A 12587-nucleotide genomic window follows, 5' to 3' on the forward strand; every position below is an offset into this window, starting at 1 on the left:
ATAAAATTATGGAAAAATTAACTCGTAAATGGGCTGTAATAGCCATTGTCTCTATAGCAGTCCTGTTTAAGGGGTCTTTAGTTTATGATCATCTCCTAAAGCACATCCCCAGTTTCCAACAAAATTTAAAGATATGTTCACAGTCTCTGACCATCTTCTGGTGCATAAACCTAAAGTTGTTGACAGCCTACTGTTGTAAAACATTCAATTGTATGTGGGCCCTTTGGTAATGCCAGGTGCTGCACTCTATATTAAGTAATTTGACTACCATTTCTCTACAACATGACAAAAATGCTAAGAGTGTGTAAAGACTCCCCAGCGCTCACCTGGTTAAACAAGAAGATAAGGATGTCATTAGGTAACTAGCAAACATTTTTGCAAGTAAATCGAAAAAAACATATCTTGAACTACTGTTAAAGTGTACAATGGTTACTCTGAATGACGTGGCCATAATGCTAATATTTTGCAATATTATAGATGATCATATCACAACAGTGAGAACATAGACACCAATTAAAATGATATATCCTTTCTCTAGTCTTCTAAAAATATTTCTTGCTGTATGTACTCAAAGAAAAATGTCCCAATCTACTCAAAAATTGTTTTAAAAACTAAAATCAAAAAACATGCACTTTAAAAAAAAAAAAAAAACAGATAAAAAAATCAACAGTTTTTATTGCTCATGCAAATTATCATTAAACTATTTATTTAAAACACAGTTGCAACTGAGTGACAATTATAAGGCATGTGGATCAAAATTAAAGTTTTTTTCTTTACTACTATATTTTGAAGTCCATGTTGTAACTCTTTAATAGTTACAGATTGTCCAATTGAAAATACCTTGACAATGAAACACAGATCAGTAATAGGTTCTCAATATCTTATGTTTTTCATCCAATGGCTTAAAATGAAGTTCAGGATAGGTAAGAACAGCTTTAATGTATATTTGAAAGCAGATCAGTAAAAACTCCAATTATGGCTTGTGCAACAATCACTGCCATCATTCTTCTTACAAGCAATTATTCAGTCCATCTTTTCTTTTTGCACCAATTTTGGGGCATCTACAAAGTCTTTCCCATTGTACAGAATAATGGTGGCTGTTCCAATACTAGCAACTGCCCAGAAAAGTACATAGGCCAAAGTCTCTGTCCATGTGTCACCTTAGAAAGAAAAGCAGATAATTTACTTCAGTACTTTTTAAATTACAAAAAAAGTTTATCTTAGCAATCCAGTAATCAATATTGTGCTGTCTTACCAGCCATGAGCAAGCAGATAATGCACATTGAAAAAGCAACCACCATGATGATTGGCAACTGAAAAAAATAAAATAACATGAGTATTTAAAATACACCAAATAAAACTTTAATATAGTACATATTTACCATAGCAAAACTTTACAACCCTCTTCCCACACAAATAAAAGGAATAGAAGATATGCAACTTCTATCATCAAGAAATTAGCAGCAGCTCCTCCAAATCACACTTCAGAAGTCACTGGAACAAGAATAGGATGGTCTCTCAATATACATTCATGTTCCAGTAACATCTGTCAAAGGACTTCCCAACCCACTGCATATATTTCTTTTAACTTCCTGTAACATATCTGAAATAAAAGTGGGGAGCACGGAGTACCACTTTAAATTACTTAAACAATACATTAACATTTTGTAGATTAACATTTCATTCCTGTGATGATGCAGTTGATAAAAGGGGACATCTTTGCTGACTTGAAGAATGAAAAAAAAAAAGACTGTTTACACATTGGAAATTGGTTTTAAACCAGTAAGAAGACATTGGGTGGTAGTGAGACCCAATCATTTAACACAAAAATTACAGTAGTTTGCACCTGTCAATTTTTAAAACTCCTAATTTAATTGGAAGTTTAGTTGAAGTAATGTTTAAGAATGAATAACAAGACAAAAAGACAAAAGACAGAATCTAAATCTGTATCTAAAAATGTACAATATGGTTTGCAAAATGTGGTGGCTTTTACTTACTGCCAAGAATTTCCAGTCTTTCTGCACTTGTAAAGGACTAGAAGAATAGGCTTCTTCAACAGTGTAATTTCCAAGAAATAAGTCGATTGAATCCTATAAAAATAGAATCTATATATAAAAAAGACAATCTTCTATTTTCAGACTATAAAGCAAATGATAACATGCTAAATTTCTTATCCTAACACTAGTCTCATATATTGACTATAATAATCCCGAGCCTTTGAATTTAGGTGAAAGTCAATTCTTCTTTTTTTAGTCCTTTTTTTTTAATGTTGGCAGGTATACTCGTGAGCAAAGGACACCAGTCTTTAAGTGTGATTAAGGGGAGATTAACATTAATGTCTGATCTCCCCTTAAAATGAACAAATGTCTCTCTTTTTAGGGTCTTTTAAAAATACAAGGGACCAGGGTCCTTATCCTTATCAGATATTTTTTGATCTGACAACAAGCATCCTTCTAGACACTTTAGTTTACAACACCCATTGTGAAGGTTGGACTTTTGTGACTCCAGGTGTCATAAAATTTAGATAATGCTAGTAGAGTGGCCTCTGGTTGACCTTCTAGCTGTATTCAGAACCCCATTTATTAATAATCTTTTTATTTCCACTATACTGTTCTGTATAAAGTAGTAGTTGGCTGATCTGTACCTGTATTGTTATAGTGAGCATTTTGAGACCTAGTGTCCAAGGCCTCAGGAAAGCCTGGAAACCATATTTAACCTGTTCTGGTGAACCATAAATCCCAGACATGCCTAGTTTGGTCTCTGTGAACTACATATTTTGTGCGCACTAATATTCTGGGGGTTGGCATTTCATAAAACCTGTACTTATGAAATCCTTAATAATGGCTAGAACAAGGGCATTTTGGAAGTGTTCACAAGCATCATACTCCATGTGGAAACAGTCCCCTCAGACAACCCCCACCCTGCTATCATTGGATTGTCCTATTAGTCCCACCTCTGTGTTTGTCATAGAAAAAGCAATGTAAGCCTTGCAGAGGGAGCTCTCACTGATACCATCTTGTTGCAAAGGACAACTACACTGACACATTGAGCACTGTCGGGAGCCCAGTTACTCTAATAGTAACCTGGACCAAGGCAAACCAACTCTACCTAAGTATAATTTTTACAAATTGTAACTTTTATTTTACACAGTTGCTATTGTTCTGCTGTTTTTCTTTGATTAGTCTTTATTTTTCTGTATTTGTTTATGCACGGTTTTTGTATGTTTTTAGTTATTAAACACTATAAAAAGTGTAAACTGAAATAGTGTAACTTGCTAACCCGAAAATGGGTTAACCTTGCCCCAGTGATGGCCCTTCTCAGCCTGCTGGTGCATGGACTGTTGCTGAGCGTGCTGGAAAGTCTATGCGCAGGGTGAGGGCGTTCGTCAAAGTAAGAGAGTAGGTTAAGTTATAAGTATAACCTAAATTGTAAAACAACAAATTCCGGTGTGTCATGAATTTACAAAAACAACATCTTGATTTTTTTTTTTTTTTTTTAAAACCTAAACAATGTATGATGCAATTGATAAATATACTAAAGATTTTTTAGTATATAATTTTATACAACATGTACACCAAGGCAGCAACAGAAAAAACGAAAAGCATGTTACCTGTCTAAACCCATCAGAAAAGTTATTTTTATAATATCGTATGAGGGAATTCCAGCCATCCATTATGAGTCCCCACTGTGTTCGCTTTCCGGTCCTGAAAAAAAAAAAAAGAAAGAAAAACAATGTACACTTTGCATTGCAGAAATGTAAAGCATTAAATTGCTGTATGACATAATAAAGTTCATGCAATTAAAAAGATAACTCAGATATCTTTCTAGCAGTATGAGATTTTGACAATAAATAGTGATTGAATTTTTTAAAAACATAAGTTGATGGTATATGGTAATATCACATAGTTAGACCTGTCATAAATAAAGAATATAATCTAGATTTCTACCAAATACCAAAAGATGTGTGGCCCCAACAAAACCCTAACTGTATGACCATTAGTTGCAAAAGTACTGAGTCATGCCTCATTGTCATTTTTTGCAGCCCGTTTTTTTTCAGCCATATGTAGTCTGAATTTACTCGCTCCAGTGTTGGCTGCGTATGATTGTGTTGGCTGCGCATTCACCAACTTTCTGATACTAACAAAAGCAGTCCATGCATCTACCATGTGCATAAGCACAACTGCCCATAGTGTCTTTTAGAGATAGGGCAAGAGGAAAACGATGTAGTACAATTGTACAGTTGACAGTTGTCATCTGATAAAAGTAAGCAACTGAGCAGAGATCCATATATATCATAATAGAGAAGGTGAACAAATAACTCAATTAAAAAAAATTTTAGGATAGCCGTACTGTCCAGTTCCAGTATGATTCCATTCTCACAAATGTATAAAGCACATCACTGTAGTTTTGCACAGTGCGTCAGCATTTGTTCAAATTGCAATTGGCGGTGGAAAAAGATGTACAAGTAGAGCAGCTTTAAAGTGGTTTTAACATATAAGTAATGCCAGTAAAAGTCTGTAAGTGATTATTTAGATTAGTTTAGATTTTATGGTCCTGCATGCAACTGAAAATAATTTGCATGTAAAACTTGGCTTTGAAAGAGAAGCAGACACTAAACATTAGAATACTACTAACACAATCACTAGATTATATCTAATAATATACTACATAGTTAACTAAGCTGAAGTCCATTAGCTTTAACCTTTAAGTCTAGACCATGGGTTCCCAACCTTTTTTAGGTGAGAGCCCTTTTTTTCCCAAGGAATGATTCGATAGCGCCCCCCTTGGGTTAACTATACAATATATTGAAAAACAAGGACAGATTGAAATTATTTTATTAGAATATATTAACAATTTTGGTGTATTACTGTATATAATTAAATATATATATATATATATATATATATATAATGAATATACAAATATTAGTGAGATGAGCTTGGTGGCAAGTGGCTAGCTTTGTGCAACAGGCACCCTGCCAGCCGCTCAGTCCCTGGAACAGCAGCGTCTGCAGATTTGACTTTCAGCTGCAGTGAGCGGTACTGAGCGTCTCCCCCTAAGCAGGGTTTCATGGAATGAGGAAGGGGTAACCATATGTCACCTCACCACCAGTCTGAATGAAGCCTTAAAGTTTGGAGAGCAGGCAAATTTATATTTGGGGCACAGACAATTGGCAGCACCCTAATGTTCAATGCCATTGAAGTGGCCCCTGGGGGTCCTTAATATGTAAACTCAATTGTGGGGACCCTGGTCTTGAAATAGCCAATTACCACAATTTTTTTTAATATAGAAGAGTAGACAACCATTATTTTTCATTAAATGCCTGTGCGAAAAAAGATCGCACATGGGCAGTAAATTTTTTTTTTTTTTTTTTTACAAATACAGCGGCATAGGTTACAGATCTGTGCAAAAAAGGTCTCATCTTTTTTATTTTTGCTTTAGGTCCACTTTAATGAGAATAGATCCTTGATTCTTATTAGGATTTTATGTTTAAGACCCCGTATCTAACAACTTGTTATGTTTAGGGGAAATTACGTTTAGTATCAGCTCTCAGTGTCCCCTGTGTACCCTGAAAATGTCACATTTTTACAACAATTGGTGTGGGAGATATGAAGGTTTATACATTGTGGGTAATGACAGCAGCATGGACACAGACACAACTCTCATACAGCTGCTGCTGGTGTACAGGGTGTAAGGGGTAGGATTATTTCACAATGCAAGGTGGGCAGGGAGCAGCACAGCTGATTTCTGAGGTCTATAGAAGCTCACACTGAAGCACAATCTTATTGGAAAAGATGGGAGATGCACGTGCAGACAGGACACCTGTCTATTCCACCCCCACCCATGACAGCACACTATTGGGCCACCCATATGCAAATGCAGCCAGGGCTGTGAATGAAACGGAGGAGGAATATCTGGGCATAGAGAGAGGAATCCCTGTGCATTTTGCCCAAGAGGCCGGTGGCTGTTCCTCAACTCCCCCTTAAAAAGTTGTGCACAAGAAATGCCCTCTTATTTTTTTTTAGTGCCCACCGGAGGGTGGTACTGCCCCCGTTGCAAATCTATGGTCTAGACACATTTCCCTAGGCATCTGTGGTCAATTTAGCCTAAGAGGGGGAAAGAAGAATTTGTTTCTGAGCCCAGAAAGTATATCATATCAATACCATCAATTAATTTATTATTATATGTCCAGTAAAAACACCTGTAAAAAAATGTTCTTGTAAGAAAACCATGAAATCTTTTCAAAGAATTACTACCACTCTAATCAAAGCAAAATGCCTGAGGGTACCCCTCAAGGGTAATGATAAACACCTTTTCAATAGTTCCTCACCACTCCTGGTTGCTTTGTCCAAAGCACCCAGTGCTTCCAGATATGTGAACTCCTCCCATGAGCCAATTACTAGCACTGTCACAGGACATGGAAGGGGGGGGGGTTACCACACCTTTCTCCCTGGTTTCTGCCACTAGTTGAGAAATTTGTTGCCCATGTTATTGCTAAAGGAAGGTGGAGTGGTGTGGGATTGCTTGAAAGGACCTCACATACAGTTATTTAGTATACATTCTAAAACAGAAAACAATAAAAGCACTTTACGTAAAATTAGAAAACAAGTTATAATCTTTGTCTGTCTTTTTTCTCAAAACAATTTTATTTTAGGTTAATATTTAGAACAGGTAACAATTGTAATTGACTGATAAGTAAAATGTGTTGAACATCAACAGCAGGTTCAGACAGATTCAGTTGTGTAATGTTTTAAAATTAAGAATTTTTTAACATGAAAACAAAGAATGTCAAGTGAGTAAACCACAAAAATCAGAGGACTCGCCCTATTCAGAAGAATAAGATTTCAGTTTGGGTGGTGGTTGCATGGAGTAAGCAGACAAGATCTCCTAAGGAAAAGCCCCAGAACAGCTGCATATATAGTTTAGAGAATAGGGCGATCCCCTTCTCGTTATGTTTTCATTGTAAATCTGTACTTTAATGTATATTAATAAAATTTCTCACTTCCTGTTCTGTGACAATTGTAATCAGGAAAGTAGTGGTTGGAAATATATTTAACCAGTACCAAAATCTAAATAAAAACTTGATTGTAATTTGACCATTTTATCAAAAAAATATTATTAGAACATTGAACATGTATAATGAGTCTAAAAAGCATCCATATTCAATATACTGTAAAACAATTTACTTGAAATATTCAACTTGCCTTGTAAAGTCTGTCTTCAGTGCCCCTGTTCCAGCATACTGCTTTGCACATGCATTTGCATTGTCAGCCCAAGCTGAAAATACATTGTTTGTGTTAAATAAAAATAAACAAAACTGTAAAAGAAATTATACAGAACCAATATGTTCTTTGTTATGACTATTTACCATTTACCATTTTTTTTTTTTACTCTCCCCCCACCGTAAGACCTTATTTGGACCTCAAATTTACTAACTCTAAAAACATCCCATCAAAACACATTCGAGTGAAAAGATGGTAGTTTTTCATTTTCTGTACACACTTGATGCATGTGTTTAAGTATGTAAGTACACGTGTGGGTTTGTGTATGAAGGGGGGATTCTATTTTTGAAATATAGATTACTATATGAAAGAAAAATGGAGGTTTTCTTTAACCCCCTAGCGGTGTTCCCGAATGTGACTCGAGGTGAAATGCAAAAAGCGGTAACCCCGAGTCACACCTGGGGTAGGAAAAAAAAAACTCCTACCTGCACCCCTCGATCCTGTGGTGTCCTCATTGATCCCCGGACAGCTTCTGCATCACATTCTCGGTGTGATGCGTGAAGCGTCGGTATGCTGGGCAAGCGTAGTCAGGCGGGAAATTTAAAAGCAGACTGTATCTGATTTTAAAGGCACAGAGCAAGGAAGGGGGGGGGGGGGCAGTTTAAAAGCAAACACATGTCAAATCCTACAGTAAGGCAAGAGTTAAAACAAGACAGAGGGAAGGCGAAAGCTTTTGTTTATTCAAAATCTACTGTCTGTGAAACCAAGACATTTGAAATATCAATGTAGGAAATATTTAGGAGATATTCAAACAAAGAATTTGGGCAAGGAAAATGGATTAGTTCCTTGTGTCACATCCGCTCTTGTAAATCCTGGGACAAATTTTCCAGAGTCCCCTTATGCTCCATTAATAAGACAGGTAAGGGAGTTGTCAATTCAAAATGACAATTTGGGGATTGATAAACAAGGTTTGTTACCCTCCCCATGACTGGAACGAGATTTATATACTAAGCCCCTAGAGCAGGGGCAGAGCATATATAAACTGCAGCTGGCCCACCGCTGCATTAAAATAGCGCCGCTACTACAATTCCTGGCATCACTCGCGTCTTTGGACCAGCGGCCTTCTCTAAGCGTGGCCCTGCATTGGACTGTTTTATATATGCAAGTAATGCAGGGAATTGTAGTAGCGGTGCTATTTCAATGAAGATGATCAAGCGACAGGCCCCTCGTAAGATTTAGCCCCACATTGGCCACTTCTGGCATTTCCAGCACTCCCCCTCAGCTAGATATAGGAGGTGCCAGGAGGTTTTTTGAGTTAGAGGGGCGAGGAGTTTAGTGCAGGCGGATTTTATAGGCATCTTCCGTGGTCAGTCAAGACGCACAAGCGTCCCCTCAATTTTTTCAATAAATTTCAAGGTTGGCCAACGACTTTGTCTAAGTTTTTAATTTTGGCCCACTGTGTATTTGAGTTTGACAGCCCTGCTCTAGAGTATATAGTCCCTGTATCTCTAGATGAATGTGGAAAAAAAAAAGTGCAAGACACAAAGTTTTTGATCGACACTGGAGCACAACCGAGTAACAAATTGTAAATTGCCATATAAATCAAATGCACCAGTATGTACAATTGTGGGTTTTGATGGCAAGGTAGTTCCAATGCTACTTTAATTTTCCATGTTTCTTTTGAAATTCCTGGATATTTAAATACGGACATAGACATATAGTTTTGTCAAGGTGCAGAGAACATCAAAGGAACTGACATTATGAAAAGGAGAGGATTCGATTATTGATTTAGGCAATAGTGTTATGTGGAAAGATGCATCTTAGCATAAATCAAAATTGATTGATCCCTCAGAGTACAGCACAACTGGAAGCATATGTGTCACTGAAAAAGTTTCTTTAGAACATAAGTGGCCTGAGGTGGGAGACAATTTGCATTTACAACAAATAGCTCATAAGTATCCAAATTTGTGGTCTCTGAAATGAAGTTCAGTGTAGTTCTGAAATGAAGTGGGACTCATGAAAGATACTATTGTGAATGTGGAAGGTAAAGATCCTCCTCCACAGAAACAATACAGATTGCATCCTGAATCAATTCAATCACTCTCAGTAATCATTCAAGAGTTTCTTGAACAAGGAGTAATTAGAAAAGCAAATTAAGTCATCGCCAATTTGGACCAAAAAAAAAGCCGGATAATTCTTTGATTGCTTTTCGATATGAGGATGTTAAATAAATATACTCCAAATGTGGCACCCATTGTCTCCGAGATCCCTGATATAATGTCACAAATTATTGCAAACATGTTTTCTGTGCTCTACATCTCCAATGGCTTTTTCCCAATACCATTGACAAAGAGTTGTCAAAATAAAATTGGTTTTACTTTTCAGAATGAGCAATATGTGTTTACTAGGCTTCCACAAGGTTTACACATTAGTGCAGGTGTTTTTCACCAGGCATTGGCCAAGGTTTTGCAAAAATTCTCCAGACCGGAGTGTCTTTTACAGTATGTGGATGACCTGTTGCTCAGGACAGAAACTGAAAAAGTGCACCTGTTGTTGCTAGACGAGTTGTTTTCACTGCTGTAAAAGGGAGGTTTGAAATTGAATAAATTGAAAAGGTTCAGCTAATGCAGAAGGAGGTTAAGTTTCTTGGGTTGCTATCAAACCTGGTGTGAGACAACAAACACAAGAAAGAATCAAAACTATTTCAAATCTCCCAGTTCCAACATCCCACAAAGCTTTGAGACAGTTTTTTGGATTAGTCAATTTTTCTAGAGAATTTGTGAAAGGTTTTGCAGAAAAATCCTGACCACTATTTGATCTTTTGAAAAATAATGACTTTTTTGGACCTTGGGAAGAGAAACAGCAACAAGCTTTTGAGACCTTTAAAAAAGATTTACAGTCTGCTTCTCCATTAGCTACGGTTGAACCTTCAGTTCCATTTGCTTTGCAAATACACACATCAGATACAACAATATCAGCAGTGTTGTTGCAACCGCAGGGAGGAAATTGGAGGATATTGGGTTACTTCTCCAGACTTGACTCCAGTTGAAAAAGGCTTTGAAACTTTGAAAAAGGCTTTGAGGAAACATATCTTTCTCTTTTTAGAAGAGAAGCAGAAAAGACTGATGAACCTGTGTTTGTTGATGGGTTATGCTTTTTTCAGATGGGCAATATGTAACTGGTTATGCCATCTGGTACCCTGAAAGAGATTATGGAATAAAACAAATTACCAGGACACTTTTCAGCGCAAAGAGCAGAGTTAGAAGCTGTTAAAGCAGTTCTGACTATTGATAAAGAGGAAAACAGGAAACCTTCGGTAATTTACAGTGACAGCTCATATGTAGTTAGATCACTTACAGATTTGCCGATTTGGAAAAGATGAGGTTTTGTTGATTCTTCAAATAAAGTGTTGACGCAGAAAGACACTTTGGAATCTAGTTTTGATCTAGTTTCTGAAAATTCTTGTGACTATGCTAATGTTAAAGTGCCAAGCCATCCCAAGGATGATGATGATGAATTGAGCATTGGGAATGCTAAAGCAGATCTTTTAACAAAAGAGGCAGCTATGTCAGGCGAGAAAGTTACAGACAGACACTAGCATGATATCAGCAGTTAGTAAAGAGAGATTGGACCATCGTATTTTCTCATGAACTGATCTGTACCATCAAGCACTTCATATCCTCAAAAGTTTTCTTTTTATTTACTTTGTGAACTTGCTTAGCATATTGTAAGACTTTTCCTGCACACATGCTTAATTCACCACAACATTTTTTCTGAGGAAAGATACTATTTTTTTCAGCAAAAGAGTGACAGGCCTGTGAATCATTCTGACTTAATTTGGAATGTTTACGAATCTATTGTCAAGAACCACCAAGCACCATCAATGGCCGTGAATAGACCTGGATGTCGTGCTGTTGCAGTTGTCAACCCGTAACGCCTAACTGGTCGTCACTTCAGATTGCATCCCACCAACCGAGAAAAAGGCAGGACCTACAAGGATGTGCGTGGTTTAATGCTCAAAGACGGATGACAGTGGAAGGATGATCCGAACGCAAACCAGGTTCTACTGTCCTGATTGTGACTTTGTGCAGTACCATGTTTTAAAATTCATCATACCCAGGATGTCTACTAGACATTAATTTTAAATTTATCAGTAATATTGCACCCTTGTTTGGACACTTTTCAGTGTTATTGATTTGATAAAATTTTTAAATTACATTGTTGTTATATTATTTCATTATTTTTTATAATCATTATAATTTATGATTTGTGTTTCAAACTTTATGATAACCAGGAATTATTACTAAGAATTACAGGCCTACAATAATAAAAAAACAAATTTCCATGCAAAACAATGTTCAACTTTTGGCATAAAAAAAACTGACATAATTGGACCACCAGGGAGGTTAAGAAGATATTCCTAAAGTCACCTCTGCACAGGAGCTGTTTAAGCACAGATTCTACAAAGGGAAGATCAGCAAATAGTTATCACTGTATCCCTGCGCTCTTCATCTTTACAACCACTATGATCATCCCAGACATACCAGAAAGGCAGATGAACAAGGGGCATATGGTGCAGTGGGTGTAAAAATGTTTCACTGTCAATATGTGTAGAGGCCCGTTCATGTGATCTGAGTGACTGTAAAGACACGTTATCACATGTGTGGGCTTCTACACAAGGACTTACAGGCAATTTTTTACAGATCTCAATTTTACTGTGAAAGAACAATATACTGTAGAATGTCTAGTTTTCACACTGCTGACCACTTGAAAAATAGGAGAAAACATACCATTTTTGTATATTTTTTCAAACTGAGCTTGCTCCTCAATCCTCTGTCCAATATGAAGCACGCCAAGTCGCTAAAATTTGAACATTAAAAGACTCAATAATTAAACAGAACTAAAGTAAAGTAAAGAATATTTAGGAAAGTAAGTAATATCATTATATATAAAATTCTAAATAGTAGTTCGCCTAATGTTACACTTACCAGACTATGTCTGTGAACCTTCACAAAGTTATCTGAATTTTTCAAAATCTATCTACCCAAAGTGTAATTTCAGGTCATTGCAAATTCTAGATCATTTAAGCCTCATTCCAGACTGAAGAAAAAAACACATCATTCCTGTGGGGCCTCCTTCCACTGCAGTGGTTAACTGCTCTTCAAGTCTAGAGCCCTTATCATTGCTCTAGCAGGTTTCAAGGAAAGCAACAGCAGTCCTTCACTGCATGTAAAAAAGGCAATGGGCCATCAGCATTCTGAAGCACTTTACAAAACAGGAAAAAACAGTTTGTAGGCAAAATGAGGAAAAAGGAAAGTTTTACATCCCACTCCTTTACCTCTAAACTTTATAAGCATTTAACCC

The 12587-nt window shown here is 36.7% G+C and overlaps 1 protein-coding gene across 1 annotated transcript in view; it reads right to left on the minus strand.

Annotated features, from left to right (window-relative positions):
* Positions 1-655: 655 nt before the first annotated feature.
* Positions 656-12587, minus strand: part of SACM1L (SAC1 like phosphatidylinositide phosphatase) — a gene marked incomplete in the record, with an annotated part of 118278 nt that continues 106346 nt past the window's right edge. The window contains 6 exon segments of the mRNA XM_072412027.1: positions 656-1160; positions 1256-1313; positions 1998-2090; positions 3611-3704; positions 7206-7278; positions 12014-12083. Of these exon segments, the coding sequence (XP_072268128.1) occupies positions 1024-1160; positions 1256-1313; positions 1998-2090; positions 3611-3704; positions 7206-7278; positions 12014-12083 (525 nt within the window).

This window comes from Pyxicephalus adspersus, chromosome 5 (assembly GCF_032062135.1).
Source record: "Pyxicephalus adspersus chromosome 5, UCB_Pads_2.0, whole genome shotgun sequence".
NCBI classification, from domain to species: Eukaryota; Metazoa; Chordata; class Amphibia; order Anura; family Pyxicephalidae; genus Pyxicephalus; species Pyxicephalus adspersus.